This window comes from Phyllopteryx taeniolatus, chromosome 14 (genome assembly GCF_024500385.1).
Source record: "Phyllopteryx taeniolatus isolate TA_2022b chromosome 14, UOR_Ptae_1.2, whole genome shotgun sequence".
In the NCBI taxonomy this organism is placed as follows: domain Eukaryota; kingdom Metazoa; phylum Chordata; class Actinopteri; order Syngnathiformes; family Syngnathidae; genus Phyllopteryx; species Phyllopteryx taeniolatus.
This window is the reverse complement of record NC_084515.1, coordinates 6,014,308-6,039,866: the sequence shown is the minus strand read 5'-3', so window position 1 is coordinate 6,039,866 and position 25,559 is coordinate 6,014,308. Positions and strand designations below refer to the sequence as shown.

General features: G+C 39.2%; 1 protein-coding gene across 1 annotated transcript; it reads right to left on the bottom strand.

The window, feature by feature from the left end:
- Positions 1-649: 649 nt before the first annotated feature.
- Positions 650-23,799, bottom strand: LOC133488910 (solute carrier family 25 member 36-A-like). The gene is made up of 7 exons (XM_061797437.1): positions 23,331-23,799; positions 21,414-21,578; positions 19,134-19,211; positions 13,980-14,080; positions 5,933-5,999; positions 5,534-5,823; positions 650-4,367 (listed from the first exon to the last, which is right to left on the bottom strand). The coding sequence occupies exons 1-7, from the start codon at positions 23,369-23,371 to the stop codon at positions 4,174-4,176; spliced, it is 936 nt and encodes a 311-aa protein (XP_061653421.1). The 5' UTR covers positions 23,372-23,799; the 3' UTR covers positions 650-4,173.
- Positions 23,800-25,559: the final 1,760 nt, after the last annotated feature.

Genomic DNA, 25,559 nt, shown 5'->3' with positions numbered 1-25,559 from the left:
TTTAGCTTTTATACATTCCTTTAGTCTAGTTTTTATACTCAAACGCATTAAAACAAATTTGTCTTTCAAATAATTACTTCAGTGGGAAGAAAAAATCCTCAAGTACTGACTAACTTCTGACTAAGTTCTGATTTATTTATTTTAATTGAACTAAAAGTATGTATGAACATAATCCATCCACAGGCAAATGACCTGCAGCTGACACTGCAAGGCCAATAAAGTCAGTTTAAGTCATCATTGGAATTGCCCTCGCGTGTTGTCTATTAGAAGAAATATGGCTCCCCTTACTGGCCATACTCGGCAAATATAAACACTGCACGACCTTGACAGTGCTCAACAAAAATGAGATTGCCTTCAGAATCTATATTTCTATGGCGTGCTTTTCTCCCACAAATGCATTCCATTGAATTAGCAAATTAGCAAAATGTTTTTTCCCATGTTGGAATTTTGCTAAAATTGAAAGCCTTCCAAATGGTGCAGTTTTAGATTTTTTTTTAAAAGTCAAATGTATCAGAATTCTACTATAAAAGTCTAAAAAAGAAAAAAAATCAAATGTTCACTGAAAAAAAATCAAAAGTACACTAATATATATATATATATATTTCTTAAAAACCTTCAGAGGATGAGGGTTCAATAATACAAACAGATATTTCATTTTCCTAATCATTTTATTTTCTTCTGTTTTAGTAACAAATACAAAAAAAGTGATTGCGCTGTCAAACCCCCACCCCCCATCAAACTTCACCATCCTGTCAACACATACAAGGTAAAATCACTCAATTGCAAACATTGAAATGATGTCTAATTTAAAAAAAAAAAATATTTTTAAAAAGTTTTTTTTTAAATTGCATCTGTCCAGTATGCGTTTAGTATTACAACAGAATAAATGACTAATGTCTAAACAAATCTATTTTGTTTTTTGAAACGTAACCAAATGTTAGCAACATGTCACCAGAGACAAAAAAATTCATAAATCCCAGTAACGTCGCAAGCCTCGGCTTGCGCCTGTAACAATACTGCAATAAATGGAAAATGGTGTTCAAGAACAATCATGCATAAATACATTTGGTTTTCTGCATTTTTTATTCTCTTTAGGGAAATGGGTAAAATCTGTTTGTGGACTAAGAATGCATTAAAACCACTGGGGGAGAGTGTAGATGGGCCATATTATCTATATAACATGCCATGCCTACTTTGTATTCTATGGGGGGAAAATTGTCAGGTTAGTTAAGAACAATCCTCTTGAAGAACATGTTTCACATTTCCGGAACTTTGAAAATTATTTTAAAAGGATTATACACCTTTTTGAACACTCACATTGTATAACACTTCCAAATAAGCATATTGTATGGAGACTCGAACATGAAAACAAGTACTCCTATGTAAACAAAACAAATGACAACATTCCAACTTTACTGAGAAACACCCATAACTATCACAGAAAAGAAAATATACTCAAACTCACGGTCAAGTGTGAAATTAATTGCCCTGCAGCATTAAGTATATTAATGCTTGGCGTTGGGGGGGGTCAAACACAATCGATGTCATGTCAGAACAAGGTTCAATTGCACAAAAATGAAAAACAAAGTGTTAACGACTCATACGCAGACAGAAAAAAAAAAAAACGATATGCATATATAGTATCCTCATTATATACACACAGGGCAAGATTCACAACTACTGAGTACTCAACACTGTACAATATATTTGCTATAGGAACAGTAGCGCAAAATACTATTTTCATATACATTTTTTTCTTCTTTTACAATGTACACAACTCAACTGTCCACACAATAAAATGCAAAGCACAAGCCTTGAAAGAGGCCACAAAAGTGCATGTTATCAGCTCGGCCGGAAGCCAAAGATAGGAAGAAGTGGCACAGGAGAGGGAATGACACCTGTTCATATTACACAGGAGCTTTTCCACATTCCCAGCTCCACTGTCTTGTGAAATTAAAAGTTAAGTGTCAGGGGTGGGTAATCTTTAGTAGTTATTTATTACACATGCAGACGCATTACAGTAGATGCGTATCTGCATCTTCACCGGAGTTGACACAAATACATCTACACATACGAATACGGGTTCTGGGGGTTAAGTACTAACCCGCACTGTCAATTTTACACTGAAAGATACTTAATTTTGGTACTTTTTGACAATCACACAAATCACATCTCGTAAAAGACTTGATAGTATCAGAAAAAAACTTGAATTCAGATCTTACCATGACCAGACACTGGATCATTGAGGCAGGAGGGGGGTGTGGGGGGGTCGGCGGGGGGGGGGGGGGGGGTGGGGGGGGGGGGGAATCCAGACAGAAAGTGAGATTTTCCGTCTAATCCTTACAAGGTGTTTGAGTGATCGGTCATTTCAAGTAATTTCAGTGGGATCCATTGCTTCAAGGGGAATGCTTGAAGTCATAATCTAAGGATATGGGAGTTGGGGACTTGATAAAGATGAATGAATAAGTAATATTCCTTGAAAAAGAAAAGCTTCCTCTGTCATCGTACCTTGGACAAGCATTTATCAACTCCTACAAGACTATCTTAAACTGCCCCGCAGTTGAATGTTTGTTCTTTTCAAATTAGAACTACAATGAACCCCTGCTCAAAAGTAAGCGAGTAATTGACACTGCACCAATAAGGTTTATAATGTACTATAATTTTCAATAGATATCGCAAGATGGCAGCAAATGACTACTTTTGTCTAAATGAAGCTCCTCAACTCACTTCAACAGTTCGTAGCACCAAGATGGTGCCAAAGCAATACAGTGGTGCGTTGAGATGAGTTACCCAACGTAAAAATTCTTCGAGATACGAGCCGTTGTTTGGCCAATTCTTTGCTTTGACTTGCAAGCAAAACTTTGAGATAATAGCATTGTACGGTGAAGGTAAACTCAACTGAACTCACTTTATAACAAGCAGCAGTTTTGCAAATATCTAACGATTCTTCAAAAATGGGTCTTCAAGCTGTTTATTGCCAATCCCAGGTGACGTAAGCTGTCAAACTAAACATGAAACAAATAATTACATGCTGTGTATTCAAAACAAACACATAGCTTTGCCTAAGCAAAGTCTGCTTAACTTAATGCTGACAAACAATGCAAAATGCCATAGACAGGCTAATGAATAGCATCAGTGTCCCTGTGACAAGTATAACCCTTTGCGCAACAGGTATTTGAACACAAACGGTGGTGCAACACATGTAGAGACACTATAACAATACTCAGGCATATGTTCTTTATCCTCTTCGAAGTGCTAATAATACTGAGGCTTACTGAGGAGCAATGGCCATCAGTATGTCTGCTTTGTACCATCCCCAGGTGACCATGGCACACACCAGGAGGAGCTGCACAATGTCCATTGCATTAAAGTAAAAAACGTTGCAAAAACTGTTTCTTTATATTTTAATTATGGTATGTCATTACCGTGTGTTTTTATAATGTATTATATTAATAGTGTGTTAATTTTCTTGTTAAAAAAAACTTTTTTAAGGGGGGCTGGAACAGATTAGTGAATTGAATGGCATTCCAATTCAATTAAATGGGTGAAGAGGATTTGAGATGTGTTTTGAGTTACAAGCATGGTCACTGAAAAAATTAAAATCGCATCTCAAGGCACAACAAATAACAGTTGTTTTATGTAATTTGGCCGGAGCACAAAAACGGCAGTTAGGTTCCCAAAAATATCTCTGACTAGGTGAATTCTGAACTGTGAATATGCGGGGGTTTTCACTGTATTTTGTTCTTCTCATTCTTCCTACCAAATGCAGTCATCTTCAAGCATTCCCCCTTCCAAAATGTTTTCTATAGGAATGAAAAGCAGTAATTCACTCATCCCTCATAGAAACAAAACTTAAGGCCACTGAATTGTGCTCATCATCTTTTTTTCCCAGAGGCTCCTTCTGTTAGGCAACTTTCTTTCTGTCAGCTCATCTCTTATCCAAGGCAAAGTTCAGCACTCTATCTCTTCAGAAAAACTAAGGACGGGAACTAGCAGTCTAGAGGTTGAAATGGTACCAAAGGGCCTCCTCCTTTCATGTTTCACATATTACTTGTTTCTACTCTGCTGGTCCATTTCAGCTTGTTGGGTTTTCCTTTGGTCTTCATTTTCTCCTCACCAAAAAGCCTACATTTTCCAGTCTGTACAGAGTGGAAGAAAACTGGCGACAGGGGGCTAATGGCCAAACAGGTATACCACCACTTCGTAGGTGCACATCATGATGGCCGTGTTGGGAATCTGTCTGACAAGGTGCGTGGTGAGGCCGCGGTATAGCGCCCAGTATCCCTCCTCTCTGGGTACGGTCAGTAGAGTTTGGAAGAAGGAGCGGTACTTGCTTCCCTCTTCTCGTAGCCTTGTGCGGATGACCTCTGCAGTAGGACAGTGGAGTAACAATATTTTTATCAGTACTTGAGGACAGAAGTAATCACATATTGAGAGTGAAAAGATCTCAATATTTGATAAAACCACTTTAGCTATAAAAATATTATAGATAAAAGCTTTCTTTAGTGGTGCAATAGGAGTATCTACACTTGTGCTCATAAGCTTACATACCCAGTCAGAATTAGTAAGATGTGAACCGTTTTAATATTTAAGATCTTTTAGATACCATATCTTTAATATTATTAATGCAGTGGAACCTCGATACAACAAACTAATAGGGGATGGGGGGGCGTCCGATATAGCCGATTGTCCATTACATTGAAGCACTTTTTTTTTTAGGCCATATGCACCCATATTAATGTACAGTACAAAATTATTGTTTTGTAGATTTTGTGTGGCCTAAAACGCTCAGTGAAGTACAAAATTATCGTAAATAAATATGAAAAAAGCTTGAAAATGTTTGAAAGTTTCACATTTATCCAAATTTACCATGCCGGTGTGTTTGGCCATGGTGACATTGTTGATGTACAGTACTCGTCATAGGCGAGTCGCTTTTAGTGTGCTTCCCAGATCCAAATCTGTTCCCAAACGGCTTGACAAAAAAAAACTGTGACTGTACCAAAAACCTTGTTTTCTCTCTCTCTCTCTCTCTCTCTCTCTCTCTCTCTCTCTCTCTCTCTCTCTCTCTCTCTCTCCCCCCCCCCCCCCCCCACATTAGACAATAATACCATCACATGGCTGCCACGTCAATGTGCCACATTCAACATGGCCACCACGTAGGCACGTCTTTTGTAATTGTGACCCTGAAATACGTCAGCCCCATTCTCTGCTTGCATTGGGTCACAGCACCAGTAAACAACAGCTACCAATTCTGGAACTAACAAATGGAAATGATTTTTGGACACATTGTTCAGTCCCGACAGTCCGTTTTATCTGATATGTTATATCAGAGTCTGTTTTATTGAGGTTCCACTGTAATATGGCACGCCTGCTTTGCTTCCTGTTGTTGTGTTTTCATTGTGGAGCTATTGGAACAAGGAATTCACCTTGTGGAGGCATTAAGTATCCTTCTATCCATCACATTACATAGTGAAAACTTTAAATACAGTACATCCATTGTTAAACAATGAAGCAAGGGCAATATATGCATTACCGTGGGGGTATGCAATGGTGGTGGCACAGGTCTTGGAAGTTGCTGCAGCAAGCATCATGCCAATGAAGTCAGGGGCGTCTTTGACAGACTCCTCCTCGCCCTCCATGCTGGCATGGGCCCTCGACTGCAGCAGCTTACGTTTGATGCTTTCATAGATGACGAAATGGATGACAGTCTCAGAGATGCCCGCGTACGACGCCGACATGCCCTTGTAAAAACCTCGCAAGCCATCCATTTGGTACACCCGCCGAACACAGTCGAACGCGTTCATGCGGCTTTCACCCCGGTTCCTATAATCACGACAACAAAATTAACCAGTTAATTAATTACCGCTAACAAAGTGCACTGTTGGTTTTTATACTGTGTTAATAGAAATGACTTTTAAATTTAGTTACTCACCTGGAATCCAGCTGCATGCGGGTCTTTATCAGCCATATGGGGTTGGTGGCTGTAATGGCAGTGAACCCTGAAAAAGAGCAATTAAGTTCAGACGGACATAGAATCAGTTGGAAATACTACATTATATCACCCACACAGTATATTCTACACTAAAAACAGAACAGTACGAAAGCACAGGGTCAACTGACCATTCCGTGAGCTACTACTGTAATAATACAGTAATTGGCTTAAAAATAGAGTCAAGGACATGAATGCATTGTTTCACTTTACTCCAGATGCACAGTATACTGTATATCCGTTTCATGTCAAATGTTTCTCAGCAAACCAAGCGACATGGCCAAAAATACTGAACGCTTTGACAACTAGTTTTCATGTGTGGCCGACTTCCGGCCACTAGTTTTGCTGCGATTGAAAATTTGAATTGTCGACGAACAACACTGAAACATCGCAGATGCAACAGCCAGAAAATGCTTATTATGAGCCTTAAAATTTTTTTTTTTTTAATATATAATTATTATTTCATATCTACCTAGAGAGCAAAGTGCGGAGAGTCTCTGTCCCCAAAATACACGTGTGCAGTTAGTGTATGGGACGTTCGATCATGCCAACAGCCTCTCAAAATATCCACAATCCTTCCTTTATTGTTGTCTATGTCCGGTCTTTGTGGCAATCCACTTCTTCCTTGAAAATTGCGCCATGTTTTTGTGGTTCAATACAAAAATTATACTGTGCAGTTATTCTACGTGTGGCTCCTCAAAACCTGATACCGGATCGCTGTTTCTTCATTGCAGTACGCCGGTAGATGTGAGGTGCTCAGTCGCTTGATGTGCAGTAAAGAGTTGCTATTGCTAACTTGAATTTTTTGCACGATGGTCCACGTCAATCGCATTTGGCCACGTCACTCGGTGTGTGGCAGGCCTTTAGTGGTGTCATTGCTCCTTTCATTTAGCAGTTAGTTGGTTAGATGTGTGCAGAGACACTTGTGGTAGTCGCAATTTAAGTTAATCTAACAAAACCTGGTAGAGCACAGAGAAACTAAATAAAGTCTGGAGGAGATACCTCCATTATTCAGCAGGACTAATGTGGGATGCCGTTGGTTTTTGTTTCCTAAAAGTGGGAGGCAACTTTTCCTATTTCTCATCAGCCTTTCTTTCCAGTTATGTTATCTTAAACATAAAGGTATAAGTCCATAATGAAGTTGAAGAAAATGCATAAACAGGGAGTGGTGAATGTGTATATTTTCTTTACTGTAAACCCTAGCCATTGCTGGATGATGCATAACGTATTGATACTTTGTGCTATTCAAAAATGACACAAAGTAAATGAAAACAGCCACGATTAGAAGAGCTAAGGCCAGAACAAATGGGACCTCAGTCACATCTAATCACATCTCAATTCAACACAGCCCTATGTTGACGCAGGTCGGTTGTAAAGAAGAACATAAAGAGGAGGAGGAGGCAGAAGATAAAAAGAGGGAAGAAATAGAAGGTAGCGTCTATGTCATGTACTCACGGGGGAGGGGCAAAGCTCCTCCAGCTCCTCCCCGCTGCAGCTAGTAGCCTGCAGATATGGGGGGCTCAGATGGCGGGGATGTCCCACCCAATCACGCAGGGGTGAAAGCTTTACAGTAAAGCCCTAAAATAGACACAGGCTTTTCTGTACCACAGTCACACACAAGCAGCAGTCACATCTACCCGCCCAATTCAAAAACCTTTCTATAGATGGAGGGTTCCATCTTTCCCCAACTCTAAACCCCATCCCATCTTACTTCAATTTTTACATTTACAATATTCTGTTCCCAATTTGTGTCTAATTCATCCCACCCTTTTATTTCTCGTTATCAGATGAGCCAAAAGAAAATGCAGACGGAAGAGATGCGAACCGGATCAAAATTCCAGTTTCAGGCCAAGAACAACACACGTACAAAAGCAGGAGGAGAATTCTTAGCCTTCCTGCTATTACTGTGTGTAACATACTGTGTTAAATAATACAGGAAGAAAAGGCTACATCACATGGCTTGGTAAAAAGGGAAATGCTAACCTTGTCCATTTGTCAAGAAGGAAAAGAAAACCTTTGGGGTATGAGATGAGGATGAACTCAAGTCCAAACCCCCACCGCAATTCTATCGATTTTGTGTAGAATTGTACCTTGACTTACGAGTGACCCAAATTGCAGTTTTTCGAGTTGCGAGTCCTTGACCGCTCGATTTTTTTTTTTTATTGTTTTAGTTTGCTTTGTCTTGCGAGACAAAATTTGAGATATGAGTGAGCTTCTGATATGCCACCACTCAATTGAAGCGGGGAAAAAAAGAGCAATTAAGGTACTGTAATACTCTCAAGTGTGCAAATAGAGCCACAGTCGTTAATGCACTTTTAGCCCTTTATTGAGTCAAACACAAATACAAAACGAAAACACTTGCAAGCAGCATGGAGGAGACACCAAAACTGAACTGAACACATGGTGAACAGCCGACCCGAATGACTCCAGGCTCCTGATGTCACTTACTAGGCCACACCTCACCACACAAATGTATTACAGTGTGTGTGCGCGCGCGCACGAACGTGTGACTTTTGGCTTAATTACACTTTATAAAACCAAATATTTTTTACATTCTCATGTTTTTATATTACATTAGAAAACAGTACTATTTTTTATTAAATAAAAATATCCAAAAATTGTCTTGTTTTTTGGGGGGGCTGGAACAGATTCATGGCATTTCAGTTCATTTCAATGGAAAAACGGATTTTTGTTATAAAAGTAAATTAAGCCACAAGCTTGGTCTTGCAATCAAATAAATTTGTAAGCCAAGGTACCACTGTAGTTTTCTTTTGGGATGTGCAAACTGACTGACTACAACTTGAAAATAAATATATCTTTTGGGATGTGAAAACGGACTGATTAAAGCTTAAAAATAAATATATTTTAAGTTTTTCTTAATGTTCCAATTATTGTAGTAATATATTTGCCAGTAAACATGCAGCTGCATCTTATGCACTAATGATCTTTTTAAAGGCACATGACAACCCCCCTGTGGTTTGACCTACTTTTAGAGACGGCCAATATGTTTTCAATAAAGAGCAGGAAGGAAAAATGTCCGTGTGTAAAACTGGGACACAAGTGTGTAAACAAGCCCAGAGCCTTACCGCAAGGGGGTGGCATTGCTTTGCAAAGATACATTACAGAACTAGTAAACGTAACCAAGTTTAAAAACAAGGCTCCTATATGGAATTAAAATGAACTATGTTTTTACAGTACATCATTTGTGGCTTATGATTTCAAGTCAAGTTGTTGACTATATATGTACTTAAAACATTGGCAACAGCCATGCCAAAATACTGTGAGGAATACAAAAAGAGGACGTACAAAGCAGCCAAATACAACCCCAATTCCAATGAAGTTGGGACGTTGCAACAGAATACAATGATTTGCAAATAATGTTCAATCTATATTTAATTGATTAATTAATTACACTACAAAGACAAGCTATTTAATGTTCAAACTGAAACTTTATTGTTTTTAGCAAATAATCATTAACTTGGAATTTTATGGCTGCAACACGTTCCAAAAAAGATGGGACAGGTGGCAAAAAAAGACACCTGTTTGGAACATGAACAGGGTAATTGGGAACAGGTGGGTGCCATGATTGGGTATAAAAGGAGCGTCCCTGAATTGCTCAGTCATTCACAAGCAAAGATGGGACGAGGTTCACCTCTTTGTGAACAAGTGCGTGAGAAAATAGTCGAACAGTTTAAGGACAATGTTCCTCAACGTACAATTGCAAGGAATTTAGGTATTTAATCATCTACGTTTCATAATATCGTCAAAAGGTTCAGAGAATCTGGAGAAATCACTGCATGTAAGCGGCATGCCCAAAACCCAACATTGAATGCCTGTGACCTTGGATCCCTCAGGCAGCACTGCATCAAAAACCGACATCAATGTGTAAAGTATATCACCACATGGGCTCAGGAACACTTCAGAAAATCAATATCAGTAAATACAATTTGGTGCTACATCCGTAAGTGCAACTTGAAACTCTACTATGCAAAGCAAAAGCCATTTATCAACAACACCCAGAAACGCTGCCGGCTTCTCTGGGCCCGAGCTCATGTAAGATGGACTGATGAAAAGTGGAAAAGTGTTCTGTGGTCCGACGAGTCCACATTTCAAATTCCATCCATTTTCTGAGCCGCTTCTCCTCACTAGGGTCGCGGAGGCGGGGTACACCCTGAACTGGTTGCCAGCCAATCGCAGGGCACATACAAACAAACAACCATTCACACTCACATGCACACCTACGGGCAATTTAGAGTCTCCAATTCATGCATGTTTTTGGGATGTGGGAGGAAACCGGAGTACCCGGAGAAAACCCACGCAGGCATGGGGAGAACATGCAAACTCCACACAGGCGGGGCCGGGGATTGAACCCCGCTCCTCAGAACTGTGAGGCTGACGCTCTAACCAGTCGTCCACCGTGCCGCCCATTTCAAATTGTTTTTTGAAATTGTGGACTTCGTGTCACTCCGGGCCAAAGAGGAAAAGAACCAGCCGTACTGTTCTGGACGCAAAGTTCAAAAGCCAGCATCTGTGATTGTATGGGGCTGTGTTAGTGCCAATGGCATGAGGAACTTATACATCTGTGAAGGCACCATTAATGCTGAACGGTACATACAGGTTTTGGAGAAACATATGCTGCCATCCAAGCAACATCTTTTTCATGGACGCCCCTGCTTATTTCAGCAAGACAATGCCAAACCACATTCTGCACGTGTTACAACAGCGTGGCTTCGGAGTAAAAGAGTGCGGGTACTAGACTGGCCTGCCTGCAGTCCAGACCTGTCTCCCATTGAAAATGTGTGGCGCATTATGAAGCGTAAAATACGACAACGGAGACCCTGGACTGTTGAACAGCTGAAGCTGTACATCAAGCAAGAATGGGAAATAATTCCACCTACAAAGCTTCAACAATTAGTGTCCTCCGTTCCCAAACGTTTATTGAATGTTGTTAAAAGGAAAAGTGATGTAACACTGTATCAACAATCACTAGTTCTCAAACATGACCCTGTGCCAGCTTATTTGGAACATGTTGCAGCCATAAAATTCAAAGTTAATGATTATTTGGTAAAAAAAATTAAGTTTATCAGTTTGAACATTAAATATCTTGTCTTAGTAGTGTATTCAATTAAATATAGGTCGAGCATGATTTGCAAATCATTGTATTCCGTTTTTATTTTTGTTTAACAACGTCCCAACTTCATTGGAATTGGGGTTGTACATATAAACACATCCACATGATGTTTGGCACATTCATGCGTGCATTTGTGTATTAAAAATAGTACTGTTGCTGTGTTGAAACTAATCTGAAATGACATGATAGCATCTTGGTGATAATACTAATTGTCCCTCCTCAACGACAAACAACACGGTGATGGATGACAACAAAATGGAGCATCAAATACTTAAAGCTCTATATCATTGACAAGGTTAGCATTTCTTTTGTGCTTATCGACAACAAAAATATACAGAGGTTTCTTTACTTAACTATTACTGCAGAGGTAATAGAATGCTAAGGGAAAGCAACAGAAGAAAATACAGACCAGAAGCTAACACATTGCCAGAAGCAATGCTATCATCATTACAATTAAAAGCCACAGCTTACTAATACTAATTGAAATCACCATCATACCAGTGTAATGAAATGAGGTGCTACCTGACGTGTCCGCCCGAGTGCCAGGGGCCCCTGTTGACCACTGGGGGCCGTGCTCTCTCCTCTATACAGACAGAGCAAAGAAGGGGGCCCAGACCACATTGTTTAAGTAACAACTGGGATGTTAAAACCATTTGGAGCCCTCTTAAGAGGCCTCAAAATTATAAAAATAAAAACAAAAAGAAATAAAAACGGGAGGAAGATGATATAAAAAAAAGATTTAGGAAATGGTGTTGCAATGAATTTATAAGAATTTTTAAAAAGCACAACCTAAACTTTAAGGACCTTGTGAGGTTTTCTTAACAGCTCCAAACACAGGGTGCATATTAGTGTAGATGTTAGTAGTAGCAAAACGCAGAAATGGAGCTAGCAAGTAACGTACAGTAGGCCAGGAAAGTCATCAAGTACTGATTTACTATTGTGCCATCTGAGTGAATCAAGCGAAAGTAACTAACAATGGTACAGTGGAACCTCAAATTTCAAACATTTGGCAATTAATCTTAGGTTTTCTGGAAAAATGTGCCTTTGAAATTGAGGTCAAACATGAGGTTAATAAAGACATCAGAAAATCCAGTCTGCCGTCATACAGTACCACTAGCAATACGCTGGCTCTCTCTAGGAGTACGTGAAGAACCATAAACTGTGCATATTGGTTCAGTGGCTCAAGCTATTTGTAATCCAGTACAGTATATTAATTAAGTAAAGTTCAGTTGTATTTAACTTTTAAGTACAATACAATTGCATTTAACCTTTTCAAACTATTTTTTTAACATTTTGATTTTTATTTAACTCATAAAAAATACATTTAATTTAATCATTATTTAAGAAGAGTTTTTTATTTTCCTTTATACAACAGTTAGTTCCGACCAAGCAATTTAATTGGATAAGAGTCATTTCATGAATGATGATATTACAGTACAACATCACTGGAACTTTTGAGTTTATGTCATTTTGACTTTGTCTTTCCACCTCACAGGTGTTTTAATTTGTTCTCATTTGGCCTGTATCAACAATCAGTAGTTCTCAAACATAACTGCACATCGCAAAGCTGGACATACAGAAATAACATTTGATTTAAAGTATGAATATTTGTCAAAGGCAAGGAAACTAAAGAAACCCAGAGATGTCACTGCAAACCTCCCGATGTGCTAATTAGATTAAATCCCACATTAATGACACATCAAGTGTACAAACAGGAGCGGAAACTCGGCCAAGATTCTAATGCAGCTAACAAGTACACAGTCTCACTGATTGGCTTCATTTTGCATTTCCGGCCCACTTTGATTAGAGTTTGCTCATCGTGGAGCACCCACTAAATGACGGAATAGCGTGATGCGATTTGACGTGAAGTGGACTAACCATCCAATTCTCTCCATGCAAGTGACACAGTAAAACAAGCTTCATTTGTTTACATTTTTTGTCAATGTTGACACTAGTTAACACAAATGCCCAACTCTGTGGCTCACGTCACTGTTTGTGGAACTATTTTTGTTGGTGGAGCCGCATAAATGATTTTTTATTTTTTATTTTTTTTTATAACACACTGCGGGTTCCTCGACACATCCCAAAAACATGCGTGGTAGGTTGCTCGAAGACTCTAAATTGCCTGTAGGTGTGAATGTGAGTGCGAATGGTTGTTTGTTTATGTGTGCCCTGCGATTGGCTGGCAACCAGTTCAGGGTGTACCCCGCCTCCTGCCCGAAGATAGCTTGGATAGGCTCCAGCACTCCCGCGACCCTAGTGAGGATAAGTGGCTCAGAAAATGGATGGATGTTGTCGCTTAATACTGTTAACTAATAAACGGTACTAGTACAACTGTTGTATAAAAGCAAAAGTTTGATCTTTAAGGTTCCACTATACTTTTTTTTTTTTTTATACATGCCTTTTTCAGACTCGTTTCCTTTAGTTATAAAATGATTATAGAAAGTAATATGACCTTTTTTTAATCTTGCAATAACAGACTTTTGTATGATCCTGAGAGTCTTAAATTGTGCTTTCTGGAACACCCCTTTTTTATATATTTGTCAAAATAAAAAACAATACATAGCTATTATTAGCTTTAGCATTCTATAAATATTAGTGAAGGTGTACATTTGTAATGATCCAACAGATGTATATGATTGAAGAGTGAATGGGGGGGGGGGGGGGGGGGGTGAATAATTCAATGAGAAGAAAAATAATGCATCTGGTGAATGTTGAGGGAGTAATTCTGTCATACTTTGGACTTTCTGTCTATAAACCGATCATTGAGAGACACTGTCCAGGCAGACTGACTGACAGAGAGACAGCAAGCTATCCAGACAGACAAACAGACATAAGGGGGTGGGGAACCTTGGTTACCTGCCATCCCAGCAGACACCATGTGGACCTGGGTGGAGTCTGCCTCCAGCACGCCATTCAGCTTCTCCTTGGCTGTTGAATAGGCAGCAAAGTAGATCGCCCTATGGTAAATAAGGAAATGAGGATATGAAGATTTATAGAAACGGATTGTGGAGGCAGGTTTGAAATTTCTGTGTTTAGATGTAGATAGTAATATTTGCAATTATCGGACATGAAAATCAGTCACTGTGACATCTTCTGACGATTACTTGATTACTGCTTCAGTACAAAGAGCTCCCCCATGTTTGTGGACCAGCTTGGACACTTCTCATGTTGTGTTATTACTGACATCAATGCTAATGTTAATCTTCAATTATGCGTAGTTCTTTTGCAAACTGCACACTGCAGACTAAAATAATCAGATGTTCTTTTCAAGGCAAAATAGTAGTAACGTTAAAGACACAACGCATGTTTAATTTGGTTTGTATGGTAGGTTAATAAATTACACTTCACATGAGCCAAAAGCTACAGCTTCCCTGTGACCATGAAGAGGATTAGCTGCACAGTTCTGTATTGAAAATGACTGTTGAAAATGTACACAAGAATCAGTGATTGTTAACATTTTGTGTCCAATTACTGAAATGCATAATCAACTTTAGAGGGCATTTTAACTCTTGATATAAGATGCGCATAGGAAAAAAATCTCTGAGGATCTAATCAACATTTCCGCTGGGTGGAATTAAACCCAGCAACCTCTCTTCACCGTCCTTGTTTTGAAACGTGAGTACATATACCAACTTGATCATGCTGACCTGAAAGCTTATCTCTCATACTTAAGTGATGTATAACGCAAGTTGATCCATATGCAGGAGACAAAAGAAATTGCAACCTGGTGCCCTTGACCGATGCACTGAACCCCACCACAACTCAGCTTAAGGGCACTGTACTGTTTGCTTTGGATGCTTAGATGTCTGCATGTGTGTGTGGGCTGCTTCTCTGTGTGATGTGCAACAAAAACATGTATACAGTACAGTAATTGGCTAGTTAAAAATTAACTGGCCAAAGAAGAAATCAGTAAACAGTGGTACTTCAAATCCATCCATCCATTTCCTGTACCCCTTATCCTCACTAGGGTCGCAGGCGTGCTGGAGTCTATCCCAGCTATCTTCGGGCGAGAGGGGGTTACACCCTGAACTGGTCGCCAGCCAATCGTGGGGCACATATAAACAAACAACCATCCAGACTCACATTCACACCTAACATGTGTTCACTGTGATGGGTTAGATGCAGAGAACAAATTTCGTGTGCATGCATGCATGTTCATGACAATAAAAGATGATTCTTCTTCTTCTTCTTCTTCTAAGGGCAATTTAGAGGCTTCAATTAACCTACCACGCATGTTTTGGGGATGTGGGAGGAAACCGGAGTACCCGGAGAAAACTCACGCAGGCACAGGGAGAACATGAAAACGCCACACAGGCGGGACCGGGATTTGAACCCCCGGTCCTCATAACTGTGAGGCAGATGTGCTAACCAGTCCACCGTGCCGCCACTTCGAATCACATGAATTTTTCAAGATACGAGCCGTCATTTTTTTGCTATGGCTAGCGAGCAAAACAATTTAGATAAGAGTGTTAATGGCGTCTGCGAACATCACATCTAGCAGCACTTTGGCAGATAGTGAACAATTCATTAAAAAAAAGAAGAAGCTGTTTTATTGCCACTCCCAGTTGAAGTTTACTGTCTAACTAAACATGAAACAAATAATTATACATTTTGTAGTCAAAACAACCACATAATATTTATTTACAAAATGTTGCACACAATCCCAAACACCATAGCCAGGTCACCAAAACTAGCATTGAATTTGCAGTGTTATAAACAGGGCTTGATATTCATTTGTTTTGCTCACCAGCCACTGTGGTTAGTGGCTGAACGACGCAGCACAGGCAAGGTGAAGTGAAGAGTCGTTGTAAGCCCATATAGAAATGTTTTGGCTTTAAAAAATACAGCTGATGTCAAAAGGCAACTCCTGCAGTCATTTGTGCCTTGTAGTTGCCACAGTTAAAGTGCCTATACAGTATCTATGTCAGAAAGACAACTTATAAAACTTTCAAACACTGTATAGGAGTCTTATATTGTATAATGGCAGACAAGTGTTAAGAGTTGCATGTATCTTTATTTAGTTTACAAAGATGCAAACTACATGCCGGTAAAATGCACAAATACACTGGCCTGACAAAAGTGCTGTCACTCTCTGCTCATGCGCCCAGAATCTGATTCCGGGGGTGGGGGTGGGAGGCGGTGCAATATGTGGCTAGTGGGAGTGACTGTGCTACCTGTCACGTGGAAAATGATCCACAAATAGCGGATTGGCGGGTGGTTATAACCCTTTAAGCAATGGATATCTAAGCACAAATGATGAGGTAGACAGACAAAATAACAATACTCACAAGCATATATTATTTACCCTCTGCGAAAAATAACTACTATTACTGGAGCTTACTGAGCAGTTGTGACCGTCTTCTTCATTAATATTCGTATGCTATGTATTATACTTGCCTCTGGTGTCCTGGGTAAGCACACCGGATGGAGCCACACAATGAAGTAATCATCATGCACAAAATGTTTAATTCTATACATTCTACTTAATTATGTTATTATTGTATGTTCTTCTGAAGTACAGTACTATCACAAGTGCTATTTTCTTATTAAAAAACATGTTACAATTTTTTTGTCTGTGGTTTATATTGAGGCTGGAACGGATTAATGACACTTCCATTTATTTCAATGGGGAAAGATGATTTGAGATACAAGCAGTTCCAAGCATGTGCATTTGCACAATCAACATTGTCCCAGATTATCGCACTACTCGTCACTTTAAACTGCATACACTCCTTGAAGTCTCGGCGCCCTTTGCACAATGGTCATTGCACCGGACTATTGCAATATTAGTCATTCGAACTGCTCTAAGTGCTAGAGGACTCTGCATCTTTTGCACAATTGTCAAAAAATAAATAAAAAATATGTACCGGCATTACCAGACAACTAGCAACGCTTTATTGCTCAGTGACTGTTTTTTTTGTCAATGTCTTTATGTCTCAAAAGTGTTCTCTGCCAATTGACTGACTGTTGTCGTACGAGAGCGGCTCCAACTACCGGAGACAAATTCCTTGTGTGTTTTTTTTTTGGACATACTTGGCAAATAAAGATGATTTTGATTCTGGTTATAGAACGAATTAAACTCAGAAGTCAAGGGACTGCTGCATTTTCAACACTGTTACACTAGCAGCTATGCCAGGAAGGAGGGATCTAGGACTATCTGGTTTTAGAGTTTGGCCTTGGCATAAATATGCACTCTGCTGAATGCTTACATGTTTACTACATTTAAAAAGTGTTTAACCATCCCCTTGTCAACTTTTACAACAAACTGACTCTCTTCAGGTGACAATCACTATTCTTTTCAACTCAAGTCATCTGATTTGATTTACTTTGCCTTTCCCTCTAAGGCAGGGGTGTCAAACTCATTTTTGTCGCGGGCCACATCGCAGTTATGATTCCACTTGGAGGGCCGTTCTGGCTGCAAACACATATGATTGCCTCATATTATTACATATACACAAATTAATGGATAATTACTTTTGAAATCAGAAGCTAGTAAAAACTGTTTGTTCAACTACAGTATGAATAAATTTTATTTTAAAAGGAGGGTTGGTAACAAAAAAAATGCTTGCAATATCTCAACATTTTTAAAAGTGAAGCCGATTTGCAATTTTGTTTTTTTAGCAAGAAACACAAAGTCGATGCACACTCTCGCGGGCCACATAAAATGACGTGGTGGGCTGGATCTGGCCCCCGGGCCACCAGTTTGACACCTGTGCTCTAAGGGCCTCAATAGCGTGCAAAACCAAGTGTGTGCAATGTAGTTTTGGAAAACATTACCTATATTTTTAAATTATATCACACAAGGGACTATTAGGGACTGAGAACTAAGGCAAGAAGCAACGAGAGCTAACTAAAAAAAAAAACGTCCGGTATCAGATGCAAATACGGTAACTGCCCACTTTTGACACCTGGCCAGCACCTTCTGCTGCAGTTTTTGGACAGTGTCTGATAGGCCGACATCTGGCTATTATGCAACCCCAACTGGCCAGGCTCAGAAATAGGAAACATCTTGGTTTGTACAATTTGTAAGTAGAGACTTTAATCGCTGAGCAACCTAACTCCATTCCTACCGATTAGGCAGCTTCTCATATATGTTGCCAATATTGTATTTGGGAGCCAGAAGCTTAGAAGGGAACATTCTGAAGGATTCAAGCGACTTGCACAAAAATATTGAGCAATAACATTAAATGACTTATTTTCTAAAAAATAACTGACTACAGTAAACCCCCACTCATAGTACATTATTCACCAATGCTCCTGTCCGCATTTATTTGCTGTGAAACCTACCCTCACCTATTGGCTGAAAAATTCATCTATATTGAGTTTTTGTGCTTTTTTTGTAACGCCCCAAGATGCTTGAAGACACTTTTTGAAGACTTTTTCACTATCTCCTAAACTGCTGCTTGTTGTGAAGTGAGTGTGAGTTGAGCTCATTGCCAGCATACAGCGCTCACATCTCAAATTTGTGCTTGCAAGTCAAAGCAAAACATTGGCTCATATCTCGGAAAACTCAGAAGTCGAGTGATTCGGATTTCCACACTGAGAGATTAAAATCTTTGGAGTTCGGTGAGGAGCCAAGTTTAGACTGGGTTGTTAGCGGAAGTTACTGAGAGTCTTCGCCCAATGTCTATGTTTTTGCTCAGCTAAACATGGCTCCGGTGCATTTATTCAAAAGCATTTGTAAACCATTTACTTTTAAGGGCAGTGTTGTAAGAAGATTGTAAAATGAGATTGAAGTGTTTTGGGATCATAGTTGTGGTACATTACTGGTTTAAACTACAGTATTAATATAGGCAATTATAAACATTTGGGCGGGGGGTCTATAACTCGGTCCCTATCCTGCATGAATAGCCGGGGTTTACCGCAATTATAATTTGACATTGGATATGAATAATTACTTACTACTTACTTTTGGCTCTTACAACTGTAGTACTGCTGTAGACATAAAAAAAGCAAGAGCATGCACTTGGCATAGATATAGAGCTAAATGGTGGTAAATAGCCAACGTACCTCGAAGGTGCAACGCCCACAAGGTTGGGTCCCAATCCTCTAAAGAGTGAGCGCAGGCCCTCTCTCTCAAAGATTAACCTGTAGAGCGAAAACAATTGACTTTATATATACATACTGTACACAAATATACAGCCATGTTTTACATTCATGTGTATGTGACTGGCTGAAGGGCATGAACATGCATTTGTTTTTCAAGTGCATAATTAGTAATGATCGGAAATTGAGCTAAACGCTATTACATTCAGCACAGCAGCTCTGTTTCCGGGTAAATGTAGATACAATGTGATTCATTCAAGACACATTTACCACTAAATTACCACTAGTAGGGTGACCTGCCACGGCTTGACACGCTCTGTAAATGCTGATATTTACATGGCCACTAGCAACATACTGAGACACCCAAAATAAACAAAGTGGCAGTTGCCTTTGGTCTCGTGATCTTTACAGTAATATAAATGATGATAACTCCCTGGGTTAATTTTATGCCATCATCTGAGTTCAAATGCTGGAAATCCCATTCCATTAAAAGATTGGTATTTATTTTCTCTGAGAATTATTACATTGCACCTTTAAAGTGGAGTTTATTTTTTACAGGTGGCAAGTGACAAAAATGGAGTCTGATTTAGTCTCCCACTGTGAAAGCTGATAGTGAAATGAAAATTGTCACCCATACTTGCACAACCAAAATCATGAAATAACATAACAAGGCTTCCACTCACAGCATGCTGACCTACAGTTCTTAAACCAGAGAACACTTTTCCTATTCACTTCCCTCCCGTATTCTCATCTGTCCTCTGCAACAGTGGTCTGAGGTTTCTGCTTGTGGCTGCACAAGCCACTGATTTGTTTTGGTTAAAAAATTAGTTTAAAAAAAGCGAAGCCACAAAGCAACGCCCTTGCACAGCCAATTTCTTAAAATCCTGTCATTTTCTACTGTTTATTCTGTATCCAGTCATTTGCAGAATAGCCAGTCACACTCACACTTATTACTCATTTAAAGCCTCCAGTTAAACTAAAACTGACTGTCTGTTGCTACTGAATAAAATAAAAATGCATTGTAAAAGACACATTGCTGTTTTACATAAGAATGGGTACAATTGTGTTATCTTCCGGCTAACATCTGTGACAATAAAAACAAGAGTAACATCCCTATGTTAGAAAATAATTAATCTGGGCAATGAAAGCTTGCACACACACATTATCACATGTATTATGCAATGTGTTATGCATAACAACTGTGGAAATTGGTTGCCAGGGAATGCATCTTTTTTTTTTTTTTTTTTTTGGTCCTGTTCGGCTGTAGGTCAAGCGGAATGGAAAATCTGTATCCCTTTTATGCCGAAACAGTTTTAATGTGTCACAGTGGAGTTTTTAAGCTTCTGCTGTGGCCAGGGAATGTATCAATAGTGAATGTTTACTTAATAAGTCAAAGACTGTTATTATACCTGCAACCTCCAATATCGGCGTGTGGTAACTTAAGCCATATAAAAAGTATTAAATGGCAATATCTTCTAGAATTATTATGTGACTTTTCAAACGTTTTAAACTCTACATTATTGATAAAACTACGCTTGGACACACATGAATAATAACAATATATTGCCTGTTATTTGTTAATAACATGCATTATCATTATCACTGTTGTGCTATACACACCTCAAATGAGAGTAAATTATGACAATTATAAACCACACTGTGTAAACAGGGAAAGTTAGTGCAGCAATGTTTATTACAGTGTTGTGATTTATCCTATAGCAGTGATTCTTAAAGTGTGGTACAAGTACCACTAGTGGTATGTGGGCTCCTTCTAGTGGTACATCAAATAATCACTGAATTAAATCTTCAAACCGTGCACATTACAGTGGCTTAAACTTTTTTTTTGCATCAAGTACAGTACATTGGTTGAGTTCATTTCAGTTTGGTCGTATTTGACTTTTAAGTACAATGCATTTGCATTTAATCTATTAGAACTGTTTGTTTTCAAACATTTTAGGTACTTTTTTAACTACAACAATTTTAATTAAATCATTAAGAATAGTTTTTTATTTTTCTAAATTTAAACGCAGTCTTAATGGGACAAAATCAGTTAATCAAGTTCAAAGCGCAGTCTCAGTCAATTCATAAATATGACTGTCCGTACAATGTCACTACTATTTCCGCCACCAGTGTCGATTATTATTTGATCCTTACTTCAAATTTGCAATATCAAGGTTAAACACATTTTATGTCATTATATTTCACACCAATTTAATTTCTGACATTTCCCATCATTGTCCTTACTTGAGACAGTGCAGAGGCCCCGGCGGAGCAACACGGGCAACGCTGGCTCCGTTTACGGTGCTGAGCTGGACTTCAGAGATGTAAAGTGTGACGGAGGAGGACTGGAGTCTGGTCTTCACCACTTCCAGAGGACACGTCAAGATGGCCCCCACTGTACCTCCACATCTGGAAAGAAACCAGAGAGGAAAGTTGATGCGGGGAGAACCATGGAAATTCAGAGCGGGACAATTGGACACAAACAAAGTGAAAATTGTGATGAGCAATCAATCGTAGGTGCAACTGAGAAATGGAAGATGTGAAAAGTTTAAATAGTTAAGGAATGAAATGAAGCTTCCACATGTGAGATTGTGTTTGATTAGATTTTTCAGTTGAGTGCAGACACACCACAGCTAGTGATAATTTAGTCTGTATGTTAGACCCACATGATGTTAAAAGCGGAATGAATTTGATAAACTGGTGATCAGGTTACTTTGACCTTCACTGAACCCATCAGTAAGAAGTAAACAAAGTCCTGCATCAAAAAAACATGGATATCAGTTTACTCATTTCCATCCATCCATTTTCTGAGCCGCTTCTCCTCACTAGGGTCGCAGGCGTGCTGGAGCCCATCCCAGCTATTATCGGGCAGGAGGCGGGGTACACCCTGAACTGGTTGCCAGCCAATCGCAGGGCACATACAAACAAACAACCATTCGCACTCACATTCACACCTACGGGCAATTTAGAGTCATCAATTAACCTACCATGCATGTTTTTGGGATGTGGGAAGAAACCGGAGTGCCACGCAGGCACGAGGAGAGAACATGCAAACTCCACACAGGCGGCGCCTGGGATTGAACCCCCATCCTTAGAACTGTGAGGCAGACGCTCTAACCAGTCGTCCACCGTGCCGCCGGAGTGTACTCATTTCCATTCCAGAAAATTCCTTTAAATTCTTACACTATAATCTGCATTCAAAAAAATTTATTTCAAAAAAATCTGTAAAAAACAAAGCTCAATTCCTGAAATGCTCTTTTCGATTAGGTAACATTAATATAAAAAATACAAACAAAAAATAAAAACAGTATTGTGCGCTGACATCTATGCAGTTGGCAGAATAAGTGCACTCTCTTCATAGTAGCACCAGCTATATTTACCTTTCATGAGGCTGACCCACATTGGTGCACAGGCAGCGGTGTGACCCTTAGCCTAGTTTTCAGGGCTGTGCGAAGTGCTGCATCTGCAGGGAGCGTGAGCTCACTTGTACAAGAAACTTACTCTTACCGCAAGCTACATGTCCCTTAGAGATGTCTCCCTTGACTCTGTGAGTTGCTTTGTCATCAGATTACTATCTGTGAATTCTAATGGGGTTTGTGTGCAGATGAAAGCAAAATAGCCACAACACTTAGAACAAAGCTTTGGAGAAATAGGACACTGCCTTTGTCATTGTCTTTAATGCAGGTACGTAAAATCTGTCTGTAGAATAGTATATTGACGGATATGTAATACATTTAGTGGCTGTTAATTCTCTCTCTTTATGTTACCGTGCCATAGATTAGATTAGATTAGATTAATAGATATATATTTTGTGAATTCAGTCGTCCTGCTAACAGCTCACAAAAACACAGTGACACGACACTATCCCCATTTAAGCGAACCACAGGACGCCTTTCAGAGTAAAAGCCAAATACTTTGGTGTACGCCGGAAGTGGGGCCATTAAACGGAAACCAGTCAGTCCAATCACTATTTATCCTATTCATCTTTTCGATATTAGACTACTTTGACACGTGAGCGCTCCACGCGCTGCTGTTGCTCAAGTAGCAAGCGGCATGATTATGCGAAATATTGCAAAGTCATTGCAATAAATGAGCGATACTTGTGCAACGACGTCATTTCAAACCGTAAAGAATAATGTCAAGAGATGTTATGGAACTCACCCCCCGGCGAACAAATGAACCAGTGTGTCCCTTTGGCTCATTATTTAGCATACTCTGCCGGGCAGCAAACCTCCGGGCTGCGGCAGAGGAGCAAAACAAAAAACGCTGGCTGCTGTTCCGTATGTCTTCTCGTGTGTCTTTCTTTGCCTTGGTGAGGATACACACGTAGAATGGATACTACGACGACGGCGTCGATGATGACCCAGCGGTGAGGGGACTTCGAACGCCACTCGGGGCCCTCTGTCTGTGCTTCGATGTCTGTTTTCTCAACGCTAGCTGCTAGCTTCTACTTCCGAATTAAAGCACAGTAGACGGTGCGAGCCACCACGCAGTGTCTTCGTTTGAGCGCCAACAAACGTTTATGTGGAACATCACTCGTTCGTCCTGATTTTGTCCTTTGCGTTAGGTCGCTGCGGCAAGAGGGCAGAGCTCATAGTATTCACTGTACTTCCATAGGCTGGGGAAACACGGCCGGTGATTGGTCAATTGGTCACTGACGTCATGTCTGCTACGCCCTGATCACGCACTGTTCACGTGCTCAACAACTCAATTATTAAACCAATGGGATACCTTTTGTTTACATTTTAAGGCCAAGAGACATGTGTAATTGACGTTTATGAAGCTTTTTAAAAATAATTCAGACACATGGGTTCTCAAACAAAGCAAACGACTTTGGAAGTGTGTCATAGACAGTCCTCCGGACTGCATTGCATACCAAGCCAGTAGTTTCCAAACTGGGGTGGGCTCCTCGAGCTGTAGGTATGTTGTTATAAGAATAAATGGTAATTTTTTTCAAGAACAAAAGGTGTGTATTTTTGAGGATGTAGTCCTATTTTCTGGAGAATAAAGGCATCTTTTCCAGGATAAAGGGCGTAATATTATGCAAATAAAGTTATATTCATGAATTTCATTTGTTAAAGTTTGACTTTAATATTAGGATTTGAAAATGTATTCTCATGAAATTGCAACTTTTTTCTCTAAATAATATGAATTTGTAACTAACATTTAAAAAAAAAAAAAAAGGCAACTTTACCTATGGCATTTAGGGCTACACATGGTGGTTATGTTTAATTAGTGTTATGATTATGAGGGGGAAATTTCCCCCTGTAAGGGGTCCCTGGACCCAAAAATTCTGTCTTGATCTTTTGATTTAATGATAAACTGTAAATTTAGTTTATAAACTTCCTTTTGGCTTATTGTTTCCCACAGACAGGGGATTTGGACTCCATTTAGTCACTATTCCTAAGCAAACTGTCTCCGTTATTTCCAGGAAAATGTATGAATATTGTAACAACTACATTTATCTTTCATGGACATTCTCTAAAAATCAGCTTTCTTAATAGAGCTGTATCAAAAAAGGCCATTTGCATCTCCTTAAACAGGTTCTATTCAAAATAACTGAAGACAAGAGAACACAAATATTTTGTCAATATCTTAGATTGACTTTTCTGTCTTTTTGAAAGTATCATTCTCTGCTCCCATAACAATGACTCCAAGGATTCCATCAGACATTGTAATAACTTGACAATTCTAAAATATATTCACAATTTTCATTGAATCTAGCTAACATACATGATATTTATTGTTTAAACTGAACTGACCAGTTAACCAGTCACATCAGCTGATAGACTCGCGCTCAGAATAGGCAGTTGCTGATTCAATAATGCCACTGAGTGGAGCCACACAGTTTTGTAATTGAGAGCATAGTATCACAAGTTGGAGTCATGTGCACGTTTTCAGTGTTCACATTCTATCGTATCATGTCTTAAATTATAAATGTAATGTTTGTCTGTTTCTGATGTTCAGTGAACATGGATTAACTACAGTTGATGTGCCTTAGATGCATATGTGATGCAATATAAGTCACTACCACTTCCTTTGTTGGTTGATTGATTGATTAAACATGTTTACAATGTTAATTATGACTATCATTCATACTAATCTTTCATGTTGTCTTGTAGAGTAAGAAAATGACTAAAATTATTACATTCAGTTCTCTCATTTTATTTATTTTTATCCTTCATAAACCAAATTTAAACAAATGCAGATTTTGTGTTTTATTTTTACCATTTCTAAATTAAAGCATTTTGTCATTGTCATATTTGTATTTTGCTGTACAAGTAACTTTATTGTATATTTACCTGAGTGCAATATGGCATGAGTACATTAAAACAAAAAGGATTGTGTCAAATAAACATGAGGTGACAAAAATGAATGGAAAATGAATAT

Coding starts and splice junctions, on each gene's coding strand:
- LOC133488910 (XM_061797437.1), bottom strand. CDS start 23,371: ATGAGCCAAAGGGACACACTGGTTCATTTGTTCGCCGGGGG. Junction 19,212..21,413: donor GGGCCTCTGCACTGTCTCAA/GTAAGGACAATG, acceptor TTCGCTCTACAG/GTTAATCTTTGAGAGAGAGG. Junction 14,081..19,133: donor GTGGGCGTTGCACCTTCGAG/GTACGTTGGCTA, acceptor TATTTACCATAG/GGCGATCTACTTTGCTGCCT.